Raw genomic sequence first — 22,515 nt, forward strand, 5'->3', positions numbered from 1 at the left:
AAAAACAAAAAAACATTTTATACAGATGTATTGTTAAAGCTCATGTAACAGCTTGGTGAAAATACAATGTATATCAATGCTAAAAACACTCTGCAATAAATACAATAGAAATGCAACTAATAAAAACCCACCTGTCAGTCTGTGGAAGAAGGAAAAATCATACCAAATATAGACTAGTTTTAGCTATAGACAAAGCTCTTAGAATTTGGCAGAGTCAGAAATCTAATAAAGAGATTGTGTTAAGTACAAACTGCACCTGTTAACTATATGGTGCGGTTTAAAGTCTGAAGCAACGGGGTCATGCTACATTTTGATGTATGATATAGAAGCAACACTTTTACTTCCATTAATGCAGCCAGTTTTAATGCACCAGAGGTTTAACAGATGTAGTGTTGGGGGGGCATCCTGTGTGCTCTGGACTCTAGTACAACACAACATTTTGGTAAAAATATAATCGGTTTAGGGAAACTGAACCTATGTGCAAAAAAATAGAATACATACTGTACAAAGCACCATTACAAAACTTTACATCTAAAAATTAAATCTGAAACACAAATGAGTACTGTATATCTGAATCCTACAAAATAGTCACTATATTTAAAAACATTCATTTCTGAAAAGGAAGCATGGAAATGTGAGGTGACATCTCTCTTAACCATTTAAAGCATCTCTCTTAACCACTTAATGCAAATTTAGGATGGATGAAAAAACCGTGCAGGAAGAGGGACAAGCTGGAAATAAATATTCACATTTAAATCTGGGTTGAGAATCCAAAGGTCTTAACATAATATTGGGTTTAGCACTTGTCGACGGGAAAAGTGGCATGGCCGTGGGACTACACTCAATGGGTCTAGAGAAGCTTCTGACAGGTTGTGTGATTTAAAGCATTTTAATGGATATGCAGATAAGAAGGCACTCAGGAGACCCGATATTCAATTTGCATCAGACTGCTCAGCGTAGCAGTCAAAGCAATATGCAGAAATGTTTTTGTTTTGCCTATTAGTGAGAATCAGATTTTGCAAAGTTAGCCCTGTAATGACGGAAGAATCTCTGGACACAATGTGTTTAAAGCAGGACAACAATGAAATTGCTCTCAAGTTTTGATCTTAGACTCGACTCGAGTCTGCCTTATCAAAACCCTGTAACGCAAACTCCTTCGCAGAGACCTGTCAATGTGGTCTGTCACAGGCTCTCGTTAATCATTCTGTGGTTATTAGGCTACATCTCCTAATTAAATAATACAAGATATTGTAAGATGAGCAAAGGTCATCAGTTGAGGCCACAACATTCAGCACAATCTGATGCAGAACAAGAGGCATCTTCCTATGAGGTAAGGGTGAGGCTATCATCTTGAATCAAGTGATAATTTTTCAGAGAAGGAAGTACACAGCTGACAAGCAGCAAGTAAGGCCTGGTACAAAACATGGTTAACAAGAAGCCCTACATCAACCTGTGCACAGGCAGAATGACAACTCCTGAAAGATAAGCAGAACAGTAGCCGCGCACGGCTGTGGATATGGAAACCAGTACTGTACCAGCTTTTAATTTAAGACAACAATAGAGAGAAATCAATGCAATGCTATTCCTGAAACCTGAAAGAACAGTGGAAGTAGATGGATCTGCTCCAATAGAAAGGATCACATCTGCCAGCCTAGAACCAGAACCAGAACAGATCCCCTAACTGGGGCTTAGGCTTGCATTCCAAAATCCACCTTAAGTCTACTCAGAGCTATCAATGTAGACCTACAGTTCTGCTGCAGTCCATGAACAAAGGAAGACGAAGTCAGATCTAGCTATTCCAAATGCTGGACAATCTAACCATAAACAGACCCATCTGTCACCATTTTTAATTTATTTTTACTATGGCTAATTTGTGTAATTGCTTCATAATTCAATACGACATAGGAGCGAGGCTGTTTCAGAACCAATGCGACAAATGGAAATGATTGTTCATCCTTGCCTCTCCCAATTCTACATCTTGAGCCTATAAGACTGATTGTTAACGTACAACTTGCCGGATTCAAGTCAGAACAGGCTACACACATCTACATCTAGTGAATGTCCTTTGACTTGCTTTCTCTTATCCCAATTTTAGACAAGGAAAAAGGCCATCTCCAACGAAACCTTCAAGACAAGCAGGGCTGCGCTAATAGTTTTCAATCTGTTGCCTCCATATACTTGCCACTCTTGATTGATCATTCACACAGAAAAAGTGGGTGGTTTTAGATGGTTACTTGTGATTAATTACTACCATATGCCTTGCTGTGTTTGTCATTCCTTGCTTTTGCACTAGAAGATGAGCAACCGAACGACTGTGCTGAAAGTTCGCTAGACGTTCTCAATGTTGTTCAGCGAGAGCTAGTTCGCACATGCAAGTTCCGCTTTCCTCTCCACACAGTAGGGTACATAAAACTATGAAGAAATATTGGTGTTTGCCAGCATACCAGAAACAGCCAGCAATGATTTCGACAAGAGAGGCTGCACTTTTCACAGCAACTGAACACACTATTGCAAAGAGAAGTGTACTTATGAGCTATCCCCATGTTACAAGCTCAACCACTTTAGTTAGTGATATATAATTCCTCGCATGACTGCCGATTAACAGTGCAATATATTTCATCTAAACCTGCCCCCTTTATTTTAACTATTTTGCATATATTTACCCTCAATGCAAGGATGATTTCTGGGGTGCTCCAGTCAGCTATTTATTGGAGCACATCACACCTTATTTGCATTTCAGATAGAAAATTCACAGAAGCTCTGCTTTTAAGTCCATTGCATCACTATTTTTTCCCTTAGTTGTAGCTAGCACAAACCCATATGTCACAAGCCATTTAAAATAAAGACGTTTTAACCTGATAATATTGTTTTGCAACAACTAATATACAATGCAGATTCACTGTATCTGAACAGAAAAACTTTGGTTGGTATGACATCCACAGAGAGTTTTGAAAAATGAACTGACGACCTGGCTGAAAGGCTGTTGATATCATCAACATACATTTAGGAGTTTACAAAATGCAGCAAGTTCCATTTAAAATGGAAAGCAAATTAAAAAACAAACTCAAGTATTGACTTTTTACAAAAATGCTCATTTAAAAAAATGCTAGATGCTTTAAAAAGGGGGGGTTTCCACATTTACCACAAAGTACTGTACCAAATACAGTGCAAGTTAACTCCGACTAGGATTCTGCTAAAGAAACTGGACAAGAGAAAAACAGGAGTCAAAACCTGTAATTCATGCTTGAGAAATATAAAAATCCTTACACAAGTAACATTGAAGTTTAACTCATAACAGAGAATTAAATCATTCACTATAAGAAAACAGTTTGTACGTTAAGTGGCCTTAATTTAAAAGGGTTATGATTTGCTTAGCCAATTATATGAAAAAATTAGAATAATCAAAATATTTTATTTAAAAAAATAGCAGGTATAGATGCTGTTCAGTATCACATGTTTACTTAAGTAGGCTGGAACGTGACTTGTACCGACAGCTATATCTTGGACCTGTGAGAATAGAAATCAGGTAAGCAAATAGATCAGATCACCTTTTACAAAAATAGTAGTCGTCTTTTTGAGAGAAGAATACTGCTGTTGAAAGGAAGGAAAAGTCAGCATTCTGTATATTCAAGATACTTGTTTTTAATAGCAGCTGAATGATTCCTCGGCAGGAGCCACAGGACATTTTCTTGAATGAAGAACTCCAAAAATTGTCCTTTCCCTCATATTGTCCTAAAGTAGAAAAAGGGGGGGGGGTTTCCTATATTTCAAGCATTTAACTGTGTCATGGCTGAGGAGAGGATTTTCTGCTTGACAGAGTATAAATACAGTCCCAGGTAAGTCTGCAAATGTTCATTCCACAGCAAACCCACATGTTTCTTCAATGGCGGTTAGCAGCTTTTCATAGAGCTTCTCATAGCTTTCATAAGGAGGAATGTCTATTCGATTGAAGCTGCATGGAGAGAACAAAAGCTTTAATAGGCTTTCAATAATATGTACACACCAAATGTATCCTGAATGGCAGCAATAAGTATATACTTCAGGCAGGCTGCTACAGTTAAAAGAACACAGTTACCTCCCCCACCGCTAACACTGTCTTCTCAATAGAACTAGGCCCATGTTGATCCAGTTTGACAAAGAAATAAAAATGCACATGGTGTTGTAAGTAATGAAAGGATAAAGACAGTGCTGGGGGAAAAGTTTCCCACAAAAATGTATCGCGGAGAATCTACTGATGACTAGGCTACGACATGCAGAAAGAAAAATCACAAATGCTTATTTCTTTCTTCTAATGGTTTTGATGATATGCTAATTATATGCAGGTAGATTATTCATAATAACCTATTTCTGAAGCTGGATTATTAATGAATCTCTTCTCTAATTAGTTGCAAATTCAATATTCTCCATGTAGAAAAGAATGAGCATAGTAATGCATCTATAAAGCTTACCATGTGTGAGCTTTTGGCAGGTTATTTGTGCTAGCATCAATCTGATGAATTGTGAATAGCCTTGGACCAGCAGCACCTGCAAATGGATCAGAAATTGGGCATCACCGTCCAGTATTTTGGAGCACAACCAAAACATGTAAAAGACTGGGCACAGAAGCAAGTATTGGAAGGTGACAGACAAAGCAGCATCCATGGAGTGTGACTGTACATCTCCATTTGATACGTGCTGATTTACGACTTTCTAGAACGTATTAGAAAAGTCTAGAAACCATATCCGATATACCCCCCACCTTCCATTCCTTTCAGTAAGTGAAAACGATGGCTCTGATACACAGACATGCAAAGGGCTTTTGACTGCCCCTTACCATGTCGCAAGAGCTGTAAGGTAAGCTACCTTAAGAGGCCTTCTGAATTGAGCATCATGCGCTGCCAAGTCTTGTAATGGCCAGAAAATCACACTGAGCCAGGAAGAACAGTTATCAATATATTTATGATAAAATGCTGTAGTAGTTGGACTAGTAGATGCATTTGGAAAACCAGTGCATCGAGCATACCAGACAAAAACACACACAAGCCTACAGATTTAAGACTTTTGACGGAAAGTCATAGCTATGCATTTCACAATGTATTCTGAATATACCACAGATGTTACAAGATTGAAAAAGCGGTAATTGAAAAAAAGGAATGGGACTCTGGACAGTGATTCAGAAGAAATTTGCTTTTGTGTTTTGTTTTGTTTTTAACCTTGTAATGCTTTGAAACCCTGCAGAGGCACTCTGGATGACCCAGTCACAAACTGTAGTAATCGGGCTCTCCTCTCTTCATCAAAGAGCTCCACGGCCTTCCAAAACCACTTCACAATGTTGCTGTCTGGCGTGCAGTGTTTTAACCTGGTGTTGGCCTTCCAGTCATTAACATCTATCTTCCCAAGGCCACAAATGATGAGCTGTTCATAACGGTACAAATATCAGTCAGTGGAGGACTGCATGCAGTCAACGCACCCCACCCCCACAAATCTGCTACAAATAGAAAGTTATCCCTCTAAATAACAAAATTACAGCTATTTTCCTTTTTCTTTTCTTTTTTAAAAACACTTTTGTTATAAGAAATGTTGGCCAGTAGGAAATGACACGTCAGTTTAAGCTTTCAAAGTACATAACCCAAGTTTTCTAAATGGAATAGGCAAACAATATAGTCAGCTTTATCTGTGCATTATAGAAATAAGGAACAGATTTCACCGAAGGTGAGCGGCGAACAGATCCTGATCCACAGCAAGCCCTCGCTATCCAGGCCCTTTTGGCTTATATGCAGGTTTCTTGGGCTGATTTCTCCTTCTCCCACACATTCTATTCCCCTACAACTTTCTAACCCTACAGCCACGCATCTCCATCATCCCTTCCCGGAAAGAGGGTGGGAGGGGGTATTATAGTGTGCAACATTTAAAAGGGTCGAGATGAGTGGTTGGGAGCAATGGCAGCCGAGGGAGAAAGACAGCCTAGCCAAGAATAAGGTCTTCATGGGTTTTGTACAGGGGAAATGAGTGTCTCCATGTGCCATTATCACCCCATCTCCCATGCACCATGAATTCCCCTCCTGCCCCAACCAGGAGGAAAGCGTATAAAAGTCTCATGTGTGTTTGCCTCTCTCACATGCCCTGCTTGGCTAGCACACATGCACAGAACAGTAAAAATGAGAGGTGTGGGTTTGTGCCTCTCTCCTGTCCAAAGCAACTACTCTATTCCGAACTTAAAAATGGAAAGTGTAATGCTGGTGGTCAACAAAAGAGGTTTAAAGACTCTCTCAAGACAAATCTATAAAAAATGTAGTATAAACACTGACAACTGGGAAACACTGGTCTGCGAGCGCTCCAACTGGAGAACAGCCTTTACCAAAGGTGTCATGGACTTTTGAAGATGCTCAAACTCAGGACAAAAGGAATGAGCTAAGAGGAAGGCATGCTTGGCAAATCCTCACCGTGATCAATTTCTGCCTGGAAACCTATGGCCCCACTGTGGAAGGACATGTGGATCCAGAATTGGCCTCCACAGTCACTTACAGACTCAATGTTAAGACCGTGTTCATGGAAGACAATCTTACTCGGCTACGAGTGATCACCGAAGAAGAGGGCAATGAAAGAGTTCCCCTGGCTGTCTTGCATGTTCTGTGCTATCTTCAGCAAATGGGACTAATAGTAGGGTGGTTCAGACACCCTCCCCAATATGTTCTCTACAGGAAATAGAATATGTTTATCTATGGTTACCAGAAAATACTTTCCTACAGAGACACATTTTAGTTTCCAAGATATCCTTTGACTCACACCGCACATTTTAGGTATTTTCCTGCCCAACCATTAAGAACTACCAATTTTTACTATTTCAACTTTCATCATCCAGCGCTTTTGATACAATATTAAGAATCTGTTTCTTAAAGGAATTGTAAAACACTCAAAATAATGCTAAGGGTAATAAAAATAGCCCTCCACAGTATGTGATGGATTCTATCAAAAATAGCATTTTAAAGTAATTATCTAGCAAGACAAGAGTATTACTAAGAAGCCCATCTACAAAACGTAAAGAAATAAGGAATCCCAATCCTTTGGTGATTTGGTATGTTAACCATGGCTAGTACTCTTAAAATTACTGCAAATCCTCCATCCCTAGAAGCATTGGGGATCAACTTTGCATACTTCAAAATTTAAGAAGAATGCTTTTTTTCTTGTTACGCTCGATGACCTAGCATATCATTAATGTACTGACCTCTAGCTCCTTCTCATCAAATGTCTTCAGCAGATGTTGTGGGATTACTTCATTAAATCCCTTCTGCAGAGCCAGAAACTGAGCTTCAATCCCTCGTAAAAATCGCCAGTTTACATAAAGCCTGCAATAAATTACAAGTCCTATTTGCAAAGGAGTGTCTTCCCACTTAACAACTTAGGTGTTTGATCCCAAGCTGCAAACATTACTACAAACTATTCAACCAAGCATCTACATAGACAAGCTAGAGGCTGTGCAAATGTTGTTGGGATAGTTGAAATAAAACTCCCATCAACCCCAGCCAGCGTAGTTGGAGAATAGTTCAGCAACATCTGTAGGGCCAAAGTTAAGCAGCCATTAACATGGCAAATTTAAGCATATCATTATTACCCTCTGCACAGAGCACTGTAAAATAAACCTTTTGGGGTTTTTTTAAGACTATAGTTTTTGATACCTGACGTATTCCTTTTTACTCTCCTCTGTGACAGGAATGCTTTTGCCATTAGGTTTCAGTTCATGTTGTATAATTTCACCGTACGCATTATGTTCCACACAAAATGTATGGTCCAAGACTCCGGTAGTATCGTTCTCACTGAAGTAGAGAAAGCAAAATTATATGAATTCTAAACGTCTCAGGCATACCTAACCGTGCATCCTATAGCCTGCCATTAAAAGCATAACAAAAAATAATTTGTTTATAGAATACTGGCACTATGAATGCTTGTGTGATGTATTCTTTAATATGAAAGTACCCCCAAAATTTTTTATCCCATGATAAAAATCCCCTCTGATTACAAAGCTTGTGGGATGCTCAGAAGTAACAAGGGAGGACAGACCCTATGTGTCAGCACATGAATAAGAAGAACATTCTATAGAAGACCATGGCCAATTGTAGCTTATATTGTGGTTCCCTAGCCAGTCCTATGCAAAATACACACACACCCCTCAAGTCACCCCATCATGGCTCAGATTGCCTAAAGCTGGCAGGCTTCCTCAAATGGGCTACCAAATGTGTCATGTTACATCTGTCCCAGTCTTTCTAATAATGATTTGGATTAGAAGACTGAAGTTCCTATGGCTCACCTATAGGTTTGTTTGTTTTTTTTAGCAAAAATTATATTCATAGCCTGTCCATTTGTAACAAATGAATTAAAACAGAATACAACCATTCTAAATAATAAGCATCATTTCAAAGAGATCAGTACATACAGTATCCATACTAAGCTGTTGTGAAGATCTGGGTCAACCAATTCCATGTCATCCAACGTAATTGGCTTTCCTAGCAACTGCTTGTAAAAAGGCAATGTGAAGCCCCCATCAATATAATGTCCGTGAAACACAGCCATCCCCATGATCCGTCCAACAAAATGGAAGTAGGATAAGTGTTCCTAGAATTGAAAGAAAAATGTATTCATGCTGGGGTTCTTGGCTTGATTCCAAAACTGATAAAGCATTCAGATTTTTCAACAAGAAGCTTTTCTTTAGTATGCAATAAGATTTACTTAAAAGTTACAATGAAGAGTCCGATTTTTTTTAAAAAAAGCTTAAAATATGTTAAGGTGCCTGCTTCACTTCTATCAAGACTATACATACACACACACACACACACACACACACACATATATATGAGAGAGAGAGAGACTGTGTACATCCCCTATTGCAGGATTTGTTGTGCTGCATCACAATGCTAGATTGTGAGCAAGGGTGAAGGGTGCAGCCCCTAGTGTTGTATAAACTTCCACTTTCACTTGAAAACACTTCCTCTCAACAGCTATTCTTAGGATTAGAACACTTACTCTTATATTTAACCTCAAAGTGTCTTCCTACAACTTAACACCTTTATTTCTTGTCTAAGGTTTAACAAACCTGCAGCATTCATTAATTTTCATGATTATACCCTACACTTCAAAGCAAAAACTAAAAGGGAACTCCCAAAGCAGTTTCTATCTGTTCTAAAAAAGAAGTTGAACATCACTAAAGTAATTCAGATTTGCATAACGCTAGCACAACAAAATTATTAGAAAGGAACTGCTGGCCACAAACATGGGGTACATTTCCATACCGGGTTAACAGCAGAATCTGGGTTTATCTGTAGTGTATAGATGTCATCACGCGAATACTGGAAGAGGCCATAATACGGATTCAGCATTTCATGGGAGAGCAAATAGAGCCATTCCCTGAAGAAAATAAAACACTTTAAGGGTCATACATTGTTAAACTGATGCAGAAAAACACAGGTCTTCAGCGATAAATAATTTCTTAATCAATGACAACAGAATGTGGTAATGGGAGCAGCATTTATTCACAACTGTGTCATAAGCACATTTTCAGAATTTATTGTTTCAATTTCTCTCAACTATGCATCTAGCTGACCTGTCCAATCTCTTTAGTCATCTCACACTGTTGCATATGTCAAAAGCTGTGTGCTATATAACTGCACTAGCTATGTACAGTACAGTGGAACCTCAGGTTGCGGACGTAATCCATGACGGAGGCATGTCCGCCACCCACATCGTTCGCATCCTGAAGCGCCACATCTGCGCAGGCGCGATTTGGTGCTTTTGCGCATGCATGAAGCGTGATGTAGCGCTTCTGCGCATGCGTGAGCTGCGAAACCAGGAAGTAACCCATTCCAGTACTTCCAGGTTTCCTGTGTTACCTGAAAACACATAACCTGAAGCGTCCGTAACATGAGGGATATTACTAATTAGTTGTGTGCCTTTTATTAACAGGATGTTGAAGATGGGCTTGAATTTGGAGTGGGATTTGAGAGGGCAAAAAGAAAGGAAGGAACTATTTCCATACCTTGCACATATATTCAGCAGAATAAAAAGATGTAAAACAAGGAAGCACACAGGGAAGAAAGCAGTGACAAAGAAAAACTTACACAGAATGTGACTTACCCTCCAATAGGGTTGCCATATTTCAAAAAGTAAAAACCAGGACACCCCCAAAATTGTTGAGCTTGCTTTTTTTAAAGGAAACCCCAAAGCTGTGTAACTTTTTAAGACAAACCCCAAAGTTTGCCATGATGGTAACTTGAGCCCCCGTTTCGCATGCAAAATTCTCTAGTTCAATCCCTAGTGTCTCTGATAACTGGAGAGCCCTGGTCCAAAACCCTGGAGAGCTACTGCCTATCTGTGCATTCCAGTGGTATTAGGATTGCCATATTTCAAAAAGTAAAAACAGGACACCCCGAAAGTTGTTGAGCTTCTATTTTTTAAAGGAAAAAACGCCAAGATACCCACAATTTTTCAATTGACTTACCTAAGATCCAGGGCAAAGCGACACATTTCGGGAATCCGCCCCCCGCCCCCGGGGCATCAATTCTACCTTTGAAATCCCAGTAATGTCCAGACGTATGGGGGACCAACCCTCCAATATTTCTAAGATGAAAATTGGGATGCACGTCTTTTGGTGCTGCGTTCCCATGCAAGCTGGAACACAGTGTCAAAAGGCACATCCCTTTGTGTGCCATGTCGCTGCACGAGTCAGCTGGCCGCCTCCCCTGCCACAGCCACTACCTGGCAATTGCTTGCTCCCTTACCTCTCTGCTCGCTTCCTCTGCCTGAGCCGCGCCTCAGGCCACCATGACAGTGGTGGCAGAAGAGGGGCAACAAGAGGGTTGCGCACATCCACTCCAGCAGGGCCGGGGCCTGAGAAGGCAGCGAGAAGAGGTCCGGGTGTGCCATACCACACCTTAGCTTGCTTCCTACTATAAGATACCCTTGCAGGACCACTGCAAGTGCAAGGGCCAGTTCATCCTCCTCTCTGAGCTCCGTGGCGGTGCTGGAGGGGGGAAATGGGATATCCCAGGATCAAATCAGAAGCCAGGGTGGCTTCTAAAATTCCAGGAATGTGCCAGGGGAATCGGGACACTTGAAGGTTATGACGTGATTCAAGCATAGGGGGAAAGACAATCTTTTTTTTCTTTTTTTTTGATAAAGGGAGCCATTGTTGTCTTTCATTTATTAACAAAACACCCAGATTTGTAAATGTACAAGAATGAAAAAGAACAAAAAATGTGTAAAGAAAGTTTTTAAGATCATTGTTCCAATCATAAACAATGCTGGAGTATCTATATACTGTAAAATGTGAAACTTAAGAGCTTAATTGACATTCTAATTCACAGTTCTTTTGGAAGGCTTTAAATTAACTGAATACAGACCTACTGTTTCAGCATAATGTGAATAGAACTCTGATTGTGATAAATAAAAACATAAAATAAATTGTCCAGTAGCACTTTAGAGACCAACTAATTTTGTTCTGGGTATAAGCTTTCGTGTGCATGCACCCTTCTTCAGATACCTTCTTCAGATTGTGATAGTCACACTGAATGCAGTTTAATGTACTGTACTGAACAGATATATTAAGACGGTACCCATTACCTGAAGAACTATTACTTTAAAAGCTTAAAATTTAAAGTGCTAAATAAATTTGCTCCAGTTGGTAAATATTGGTTTAGCTAACAGCAAAAAAAAAAAAAAAAAAAAAAAAAAAAAAATCATAGAATTTCACAGTGCTTCTGAGATTTACTTTCCTGGCATGGGTCACTAAAGCTCATTGCCAACAGGCCAGCTTATGCCAAATGGAATTGATGGCAGACTCCTCAGATCACCCGAGAGAACACTCCTCTGCTTCTGGTCTTTGGAAATAATAAGTAACTAAACTACATGCATTTGTTCAACTATTAGGGGTCCACAATGAAAGCTGGAGGTAAATGCAGGTACTTTGGAATTTAAGGACAGGGAGGCTCATATTGTGTGGTCTGCCAGTGGAGTTAGGGGAAGGAGAGAGAGAAAAGGCCCACTGGTGATGTTACAAGAAACCCAATAAAATCATCTGCTGGGGACCTCTGAGCAGCGAAGTTGAGGGCAGATACTGAACATTAAAAGCTCCCCTGAGTGGCAGTCTTAACATATATGGATGTAAGAAAAAGAATTCTGTTCAAACAATGTGGTAAGAAATGCACCTGAAATCTGAAATTAATTTATTGAACGCTTCTGGGACTGGCTGCCAACCTTCATCCCTGTTACCCTACATGCTGTGAGGCAGTTTTGGGCAAACCATTCCCACCTGCCCTAAAACGGACATCAGGTGTGGGGCAGATAAGGGAAGGGCTTGGCTGAAGGGGGCTTTGTGGGCACTGAAAAGGAATAGTCTGTGAAGGAATAGAATTTTATGTCATTTTGAGGTGGGCTTCTGGTTGGAAAATGGTTGGACTGCAAAATGGCTACTTTTGACTTTAAAGGGTTTTGTGCATATGGGAATCAAAAGTTCAAGGCGAGTTAAAAGTACCAAGGGGTATCTTGCTCACATCTGCACAGAAGTGTCAAAGTTTTATCCTGACAATTAAGGAGGAATAGAAACACAACTGAAACACTCCTCTCCTCCCGATTCACTAACACATTTGGTGGAGAAGTGAAAATATTGTGCGTAAGTCAAGTTAGAAAACAGCCTCGTTGGTCAAAAGGTTGCGGAGTCGGAAACTTCAAGAGCGGGAGTTGAGAAGCTGCAAGTGAGAAAGGGGCTGAAACCCTGAAAAATGTTAAAACAGCACAGTTGGATACTGCATGGAGAACTACAAAGGGATGCAGCAGCTCAAGTAAGGGATGCAAATTGATGAGTATTGGCTTGGTTAGGGAAACATTATAGAAGAGGTATAGCAGGATGCATATGTTTGATCTTATGGATAACTATTCAAACTGTAGAAATAGTTCCCTCCTACTAAAGACATCCACTTGGTGGCAGTGGTGAAGAAAAAGGAGGGTTTGGTGCTTGGCTGATTTGCTTCCCTTCCCTCTCATGTTCCAGGCTGTAGCTTATGCTCTTTCGCACAGTCCCCTTTGTGAACAGAAAAGCCACAGCACACTAAAAACACTTCACAAAGTATTGTTTCACAATCAGAGGTCAGAGCCTACTTGCACTGCTGATTCTGAAAAAGTAGTGTTGCACTCCCCAGCCCTATTCTGTTATTTGGAATTGCGGCAACTTAATATTTAGTCCTGAAATACACAGCAGAAAAGATCTCATGGTATGCAACAAGCAGGGAAAGGTCATTCCCATTTCCTTGTTTGTTTGAAGCCTACACGAACCTTCCTTCTTGCAAGAAATTATTAACACAGAATGCAATTCTTAACATCGCAAACCTTTTTAAAAAAACTAAAAAACTGAAAACCTTCTGTTCCCTAATCTGTACTAACTAGATGGGAAAAAATCACAACATATTGGAGCCAAGATTCCATTCTGGGAGTGGAAGACCACCATTCACAAAACAGTTTTATCCAGTCTCATACCTTGAAACTAATATGCTCATCAGAGTTGACAAAGCTCTAACCTAATCTGTTAAACCCTTAAATACAACAATTGATTTCCCCATTATTAATCATATTTTACCATTTGTAGTATGTTGAGTGTTGGCAGATAACATGCCTTGAGTATACAAGACTCCTTGATGTCTCAAGGTCAGTAGGACCATAAATTATTTCTGACAATAGAGAGGTTCTTCTGAGAGTAAGAAAAATTGTGGCTTATTTTCTAAGAGTAAATACATACTAATGCATTTATTCAGTATAAGATGACAATCAAAATAAGGGATGGGCTTTGAATACAGGCTACTGCTGAGCTCTGCTGTTGTCAGTGCCTTCATATCAATCTCCAAGAATCAGAATTTATTTCAACAGCAACTCTGGATGCTGATTGATCCTGGTTTAGGAGACAGACCTAAGGCATTTTAGGTAGCACATTATTATTTACCTGGCAACTCCTCCATAGTCAAGGCCTTCTTCCCCACGAAATTTTATCATTAATCTCTTCCACAGGTCTTTGGGCCTCATCTTCATGACTTGTCTGTAAGACTCCTGGAATTACACCAGATAATACATTTATCAATATTATCATAGTCCTTACTCTGGTGTTCCTCTGCTCATGATCCTAAAGAAAGAAAAAATCAGAGTATCCAAAACTTACAGCAGGTGGCATCATAATATATAAGCAGACATGTGAGGATCTTTTGTCACTGCTACATGCACTTAAAAAAATGCCTTTTAACCTGCAGGGGTATCTTGTCCATTTTCTTGCGCAGCTTACATAAATTGCTAATGTTTTGAGATTATTCAGGGTGTACTTCTCCGCACGTGAAAAGTAGTTTGGCATAATACAATTACGGTGAGATGGTTTTCACAATTCCTGCTGAATGAAGCCACAGGAAGCCATCCTGGCCCAACATGGCTAGACGTTTATTCCTTACAGCCACAAGAAAAGGGGGCAGTTCATACATCAGTGCACTGAAACCCTCTCAAGTTTGCACAGCCCATAAAATTCAGGCGCTTGCTTTAAATTATAGATTGTGTTTCCAAGAAAGCATGTATAGGACTGCAGCCTTGGATTCAGTGAAATGATGCCTGGCGATACATGTCAGATATACACAAAGAATAAGATTCAGCCTCCTCACTTTATCACATGCTCACCATGAAATCTCAAAAAATGTGCTGTAGTTCAGACGTTTCCACATACATAATCTTTGTCCATTTACATTGCCAAAAAAAGCAAGAACCATCCCGGCGGCAGGATGTTCCCCTGCATTATTTAACACCTAAGATAACTCTACTGAAAGTTACCTCAAAAATTTCTTCCCTGGAGACTTCTATGCGGCAGTGTCCAGCTTGGGGCTGCTGCTGGGATAACTCCTGTCTCAGAATCTTGAGTTTCTGCACAAGGTCCCGCTTATACCTTGGCACAGTTAGGCACTCGGCCTCATCTGGAAGCTGGCAAAGTGATACTACCTGCTGCTGCTGCTGCTGTTGATCCTTAAGTTGGTTCTGACGACTGAAAAGAATTGCAGCTGCTGTCAGTAATTCAAGACTTCCCATTATTTCCCCCCCCCTTCACAACAAATTAATATGCCTTTCAACCAACATTTTGAGGCAAGTATAACAATGGTTTCTATGTGAGTGTCCTGCTTTTCCACTAATGTTCCCTAAAGGAGACTAAGAACATATCCATCTGCCTGTCCTGATCATTTTCAACCAGCTTTGAGGGGTTTTGAACATTTCTGTTAAGCAGATTGCAGCACCATATTGACAAGCCGCTGCTCAAAAGCTCTTTCATATTTGTTTTGCATGTTTTATCGACATTCATGTGAACACTCAGGGTTAAGTCAAAGCACAGCCAATTTAAATTTGATACCACCTTACATTTTAAAGAAGAATTCACTTACAAAAATGCTTGTACAGAACACTAGACAAAGATGGTTCCCTTGTACCTGGGCTAGTTCGGACTGGCAGATTGGTAAGGTGAAAAGGGAAACAGATTGATATGCACTCAACAGACACAAATAAATGACTACAGTGGAACCCTGTGTTACGTACCACCCGTGTTGCGGACGTTCGAGTTGCGAACGCCCGCAACCCGGAAGTGTTTCCGGAGCGTGCATGACCCCCAGATGCACAGAAGTGTTCTGCTCACTTCGCACATGCACAGAAGTGCTCAAATCACACTTCTTCCAGGATTTTTTTTTTTTGTGCGTTTGTGATACGCATGCCCGCGTTACGTACCACTTACGTAACCCGGGGTATCACTGTACAGTGGTACCTCGGGTTACAGATGCTTCAGGTTGCAGACTCTGCTAACCTAGAAATAGTAGCTCGGGTTAAGAACTTTGCTTCAGGATGAGAGCAGTAATCGTGTGGCGGCAGTGCGAGGCCCCATTAGCTAAAGTGGTACCTCAGGTTAAGAACAGACCTCCAGAATGAATTAAGTTCTTAAGAAAAGTTCAAAAAGCCATATTAGCGCAACAAAATCTTTTTTGGGGGGCGGGGCGGGACAGGACCACTGTGTGTTCCTTTTCCCCAGCAACCCTTAGTGCCACCTGAGATCTGCATAGCACTTAACAAGAGCTTCATTTGCATGTCACGGTGAATCATAGTTAACCGTTTACAGGGAATGCCCAGGTTATTCCTGCTTCACTCTGTCCTAGTGCGAGTGTGGGAAGTGAACCACAACTCCTCACTTAACATTAACCAGGGATTGTGACTGTGATTTGTACTGCTCCAAAATAAACTGCAACTGGTAAGGCAATGTTGGTTCTTGGGGCTTGGCTAATTGGTCCACATCCACCATGAAGATCTGTTTCCAGCTATGCCCTTGGGTTGGGGTACAGTGGGATTTACTTATACTTGCCATGATAACGAGTCATGCCTTTTGCTCAGTTATCCATCCGTCTGCCTGGACAGCAGACCCTGAAAGCACTCAGTATGTCAGCAACAAATTATTTCCACCTGGTCCACTTTATGCTGAATAATTTAAAATTTGGCTTTTTTTTTTTTACACTGAGCTCTGAAGTTTCTGTTCTTCCACTCAACAATTCTTAAATTTAGAGTTCCCTAAATTTGAGGTTGGACAGGCAACTGAAGCCATGTATAATTTCACTGAGACAGATAAATTTGTTTTTTGTTTTTACTAATCTAAAGCTTTGGATATATCGAAACCACAAAAATTATCTCCTCTTTAGTGAAAAGAAGGGAGAAATCATTTTCACATATCTTGCCTTACTGTAGCAGACAGTAACACACACTGGAGAAAATTTATCAGACTGAGGACTTTGCTGGTGACACTACTGGACTATTGGTTAGATTTCTGAAATCCTTTCATAATGAAAGACAGATGTATGAACGAAAAAACAAGCGTTGTAGCAATAGGCTGAGAAGTGCAAAAAAGATCTGTGATTTTACAGCTTGAGGTTTATCCTACTGAAAGACAACAGCTATCTTGGAAATCTATATGGATCACTATTTTGTAGATGTAAATTGGTTACTGCTAGGAAACTAAAAATTAAAAACAACAACAAATGCAATTGTTTATCTTAGAATAGTAATATGATTTTTTGAAAATTACATTCTTCTTCAGTAGGTAACTACAGACTCCTCAAATATCACACATTATATTTGAATTTGCTCGACATTCTAGGCAAGAGATGACCACAGCCCTGAGATTTTAATTAACTGTTTACTCAGAGTAGACCCATTAAAATCAATGGGCCTAAATTAGTTGTTGTCATTAATTTTAATGAGTCTGGGTAAAATCCCCCCCCCCCAAATTTCCAAACAGATTTGATTCTGTAAGAAGTAGCTTACAAAACTATGTGCATATTTGCACATAAGGTACACTAAGCGTTCTCAGATATACTGAAGGCAATTTAACTTCTTTCTTTTTTTTTACCTTCCACAGCCTCCCTTCCTATAAAAAAGTGGTTCCAGTCTCATCACTAGTCTAGCTCTGCGAATTCTTATGCCCAGTCACATTCTAGCCACCCAGCTTTTGTGGAGTATTTACTTAATGCTATGCAGGTGTTTCCTAAATAGCATTTAAAAGGTGTTAAAGCGAAGAACAATGAAATAAAATTCCAGGAGTGTCTGAACAAACGGATCGTTCTGTCTAGACAATGGCAATTTTGATTTATATAGTCTCTTCTGCTTTTGGAAACATGGCTAACAGAGTAAAGCAAGGAAGGCACTAAATGCAGAAGTGAATGGAAAGAAGATCTCAGGGGGTGACGACAAGGCCATTTTATTGCCCTATGCATTTCAGATTAAAACTCTTCCTCCAGGGCAACTGAATCAGTTCTTTCAAAGTGAAACCAAAAAATCTTGTCTACCAAGAATGATTTCTAAGCCCTTATTTTGTATTGGTTTAAAATATTAAAGGCAGACAATGCAAATCACTAAGCTTCTGTAATACCTTGTGGTATAATTATTCTTCCACATATTCCCTCAATAATATATATTTCAGATTGCTTCTCCCCAGGACTACAAAGTCTCAAGAGATCTTAAGTCAACACAAAGGAGTTATATAACCCAAGGTGGCAGAAACAACCTATTGCACTTTCCCAGAGAACCACTTTCATACTCCAAAACATTAATCTGCATGTGTTGGTGACATCATGAACTCACTTTAGAACCAGGTGCAAGTTAGCCGATAGCCGTGGATCTGTGAATTGCGTTGTTCTGTTGTTATGGTCAACAAAATAAACTCTGCCTGTTGCTGTATTCCGGATCTCCCATCCAGGAGGCAAAGGACCAAGCTCTTCACAATTGATGTTGCTAAGATCCCTGCAAAAACAAACATAAAAATGAGAGAGAGAGAAAAAAAACCTCAGCATTTGGCCTCTGAGCCAAACCAGTGTAAATGTAACATTACAATTCCATGAAGCCTGAGAGTATGCATTGTTTCAGAAACTTGATCTATACAGCTGGAATGTCTACTCTCAAGGAGCAAGCCCACCAAAGGAAAAGAAAAACATACTCTCAGAAAAACATCCCACTACACTGGTCTTGGAAAAACTGTTATCACGCAACCTATGTCTTTTGCTTTAAAAATAAAATAAGTACATCAGTAATTAATGGCATACTGACTTAAAACAAAAAATCCTTTTTCCTACAGGAGCTGCATGTTCTTAATGCCAGTTTTTAAAGGACATCGGAATAGTTTTTTGTTTTTTTTTTAGAAACAGTGGAAGGCGGACAGACACATTTGTCAATACCGGTGTTTTCCATGAAGGTTTATGCATGTGTGCCATAGACAATTTTTGCCAACTAAGAAAACTAGCCACTAGATGTCGTAAAAATTCATAATCCCAGAAGCGTTGTGTCCAGTGAATGCATGACTAGAAGTCAGTCACACAGTCAGGTGGAACCTACAAACATATAAAAACGTTTTTTTAAACAAAAAGCGTTTTAAAAAATACACTGAATTTTCCACAAGGCTTACCATCGCCATCTAGTGTCACATTGCATGTTACACTTAAAACACACTTAAAACATTTTATTTGCAGCTGTGTAGTAGCTGAGCAGGGGCATCTTACCCATAGAGGCTAGTGGCACGGGGTGCCAAGTTCCAGAGGGCGTCAGGGAAGAGGCGGAGGCTCAGCTCACTGCCCTCGCCCGCCTCCGCCATGCCGCGCCGAAGCAGCACCGCGCCCGGAGCCTCCGTTTGCCATGGCCACCGCGGCACGAAGCAGCCAGCTGAGCCAGGAGGTGCCGTGTCCAGCCTCCGCCTCTTCCCCGCTGGAGGAGCCGCCCTCCAGCCGTTGCCCACCTCCTCCAGCCCCGCCGTCCTCCCTAAAAAAACTCTGGGAATTCCTCCCCCCCCCCCGCCGCCGGATATGCTTAAGACAGCCCTGTAGCTGAGTCTTCTCTCTCTCTTTTCCCCCTCCTGTCCACCCCTCAAAATGATCTCCTGGGGAGTAGGGAGTCTGAACAGAGCTGCTGTGGAAGGGGAAGAAATCACCTCAAATCAGGCAGGGGGATCTTGGGCTAGTGATTTCAGGCATTGCATCACTAAATCTCTGTATAATACAGCTTTCACTGCACAGGACCTCCCAATCTACTAGAGAGATTAAACATCCTAACCTGTAGCAATGTTTATATCATTCATATCCCATCTTCTTTCCGAGGAGCACAAGGTAGCCTACATGGCTCTCCCCCAAAACTTTGCCCTCACTACCAGCCTGTAAAGAAGGATAGGATGAGAGACAGGGATTGGCCCAAGGTCTCTTAGTGCAATTCATGGTCGAGTGGGGATTTGAACTTGGATCTCATCAGTCCAAGTCAAACACTCGGATCACTATACCATGCTAGCTCTGCAAGGAACAAGTTAGCTCTAAATATGTACGCAGCAGCTGATTTACCAAAATTATTTTATGCCTGTGTCAATTAATATTAAAAGAAAAAAATGCATAATCAACATTTCAGTGATCAGCCAGCGCTGTGCGTACCGTTAAACAATATTTGAATATTCTGTGCCAAAAAAACCTCCCCTATAATTCTGAGGCAAGTAGATAAAAGTATGCAAAAGTTCCATGCAGGTCTGTTTTAAACTTCTCACTTGACACAGAAAGGGAAAGGATGGAACGCACTAAAATCCAATCAGCAAAAAGTCTTACTCCGTCCCTCTCAGATCTCTGTGAATTCACTAGGCACTGCAAACACTACATTGGTTCAGAGTCTGGGGCTGTAAACTTTCTCTTGCTTTAAATTTTATCAGAGCTTCTTGGGAGTCTGAATTTTCTGATACCACTTCCAAAATCTGGGCTTGCACAGGTTCACAGATAATATACCTCCTACCAACTGGCTATTATAGCCAATGTATATGTTGTTAAATATTACTGATTTGATTTGTAAACTTTATTTATCTTACAGCATCAAAGGACAGATTATCCACTTACCTCGGTACGCGTGGATCATGCCATGTGCTTACACCAGTCTGAGTATGTAGGAAATACACCTGCCCTTGCTGAGTTGTCCTTTGCTCTGTTCATTCAGACGTGCCAATGTGGAAACAAAAGATTGCTTCATTTACTAATGAAAATCCCATGCAAAAGGATAACAAGTACACAGACTTGAAATAACCACATAAATTCCCTTCCTCTCGAGATTTGTCAAAACCTGAATGTCTTTGAGAAGAACCGTTAAAAAGACTTTCGTGCTTAGTCTAGCTTTAACAACCAGAGCCAAGCAAGAGTAGAGGTTGCTGAATTTTTAAACAAGCTATTTTCCCAGTTGGCTATTGTATTCTGGGTTGGATCCAACAAAATTGTCTCCTTAGCAAAAGAGTTTCTGCCAGCTCAGCAGGACACTTCCCCCTCTTTCCCCTGTACCCCTCATCTATTCTGGGGTTCCCCCTAATCCTCTGGAGCAGCTTGGGGTGGGGTTGAAACTCTCACTTTAGAGGTTAAGTTTTCATGTATTTGCCTTATGATTAGATCATAGGGCAGGAGACACACATATACACAGAAAGGAAGATTACGTGGAAACACTGAAGTAAGAGCCAGAGCAACAGAAGTGAACTGTGATTTTAATGTGGATCTCAAAGGATTTTGAAATATTTTATGAACTGAAAATTCTGAAGAATTTCTTTGGGAGTATAATAATGCACGAGTTAATTTTTCCCGAGAATTTTTAACACATATGGAGTTACACTCTGGTGTAAAAAGGTAAAGGTAAAGGACACCTGGATGGTTATGTCCAGTCAAAGACGATTATGGGGTACGGCTCCTTTCAGGCTGAGGGAGCAAGCGTTTCTCCATAGACAGTTTTTCAGGTCATGTGGCCAGTATGACTAAACCGCTTCTGGCGCAACAGGACACTGTGCCAGAGCGCACAGAAATGCCGTTTACCTTCCCGCTGCAGCGGTACCTATTTATCTACTTGCACTGGTATGCTTTTGAACTGCTAGGTTGGCAGGAGCTGAGACAGAGCAATGGGAGCTCACGCAGTCGCAGGGATTCGAACCACCAACCTTCCGATTGGCAAGCCCAAGAGGCTCAGTGCTTTAGACCACAGCACCGCCTGACCGCCTGCATCCCTAAACTTTACTTTTACCTAAACTGGTTTAATGATAGAGGATCAGAATGTTTTGTGCTCTGTGAGCAAAACTACCAGAAGCTGAATTCAGATAAAATATTTTAATCTTTATTACCAGTCCCTCAGACATGCTTAATTTGGGAATGCATTTCAATTATACCACAGATTTTCCTACACATGTACACTGGAAAGCATTTACTTACAACACATGATAAAATCTTGGCACGAGATATAACAGGAGTGTGCTTTTCTGGACAATAAACATAAATTCGTTGTTTCATTTTTTTAAAAATAACATCTTTAAGCCTTTGAGAAAGAAACATACACAAAATGTGATACGCTCTCTCTCTCTCTCTCTCTCTCTCTCTCTCTCTCTCTGTGTGTGTGTGTGTGTAATATCACCTGTTCCGGTCAAAAAGTTTTCTGTTCTTCTCTCGCCTTGCAGTAAAACTGATTAAATTAGAAGCCTGAGATCTGGACTAGTGAATTTCACCACTCCATGGTTCAAGGAAAAGAAACAATGATCAGAATAGGAATATTAACAGGATTTTTCTCACACACAGCAAAGCTCCAGCACTATACTACATCCATACAGTAATTAAACCACCAGAGCTGGACTGGGACCAGTATCATGAAAGTGTGAAGGGGGAAATCTCTCTCATTAGATCTTCAGAATAATAGTCCTTTGAAGTACATAGCCTTTGAAAAACAGACAGACAGATAATTACGCAGTTTTAGAAATGCGTACCATATCCTTCCGGTAAATCTGGAGGCGTATGTAGATGGGTCCTGCTCATGTAATTCCTGTGCCTCTGAGACCTCACTCTTCTCTCTGCTAGCCTGGGATCTGATGCCTGTCCACACGTTGCGCCATTTATTCCCGTAAGCGGTGTATTCTCATCCACAAAGCAGCTCAGTGGTCGACCTGGACTTGAATATTCCGATGCTGGCCTA

General features: G+C 40.6%; 1 protein-coding gene across 2 annotated transcripts in view; it reads right to left on the reverse strand.

Annotated features, from left to right (window-relative positions):
• Positions 1–22,515, reverse strand: part of SMURF2 (SMAD specific E3 ubiquitin protein ligase 2) — a 70,931-nt gene continuing 48,416 nt past the window's right edge. For both annotated transcript variants that reach the window (XM_033138869.1, XM_033138870.1), the window contains 12 exons: positions 22,310–22,512; positions 20,424–20,508; positions 18,151–18,309; positions 14,821–15,028; positions 13,958–14,061; positions 9,264–9,378; positions 8,411–8,589; positions 7,656–7,793; positions 7,205–7,325; positions 5,193–5,394; positions 4,449–4,524; positions 1–3,952 (listed from right to left, as the gene is read on the reverse strand). In XM_033138869.1, the coding sequence (XP_032994760.1) occupies positions 3,853–3,952; positions 4,449–4,524; positions 5,193–5,394; positions 7,205–7,325; positions 7,656–7,793; positions 8,411–8,589; positions 9,264–9,378; positions 13,958–14,061; positions 14,821–15,028; positions 18,151–18,309; positions 20,424–20,508; positions 22,310–22,512 (1,690 nt within the window). In that variant the 3' untranslated portion in view covers positions 1–3,852. The remainder of the gene's footprint in view (positions 3,953–4,448; positions 4,525–5,192; positions 5,395–7,204; positions 7,326–7,655; positions 7,794–8,410; positions 8,590–9,263; positions 9,379–13,957; positions 14,062–14,820; positions 15,029–18,150; positions 18,310–20,423; positions 20,509–22,309; positions 22,513–22,515) is intronic.

The sequence above is a fragment of the Lacerta agilis genome, chromosome 2, assembly GCF_009819535.1.
Source record: "Lacerta agilis isolate rLacAgi1 chromosome 2, rLacAgi1.pri, whole genome shotgun sequence".
NCBI classification, from domain to species: domain Eukaryota; kingdom Metazoa; phylum Chordata; class Lepidosauria; order Squamata; family Lacertidae; genus Lacerta; species Lacerta agilis.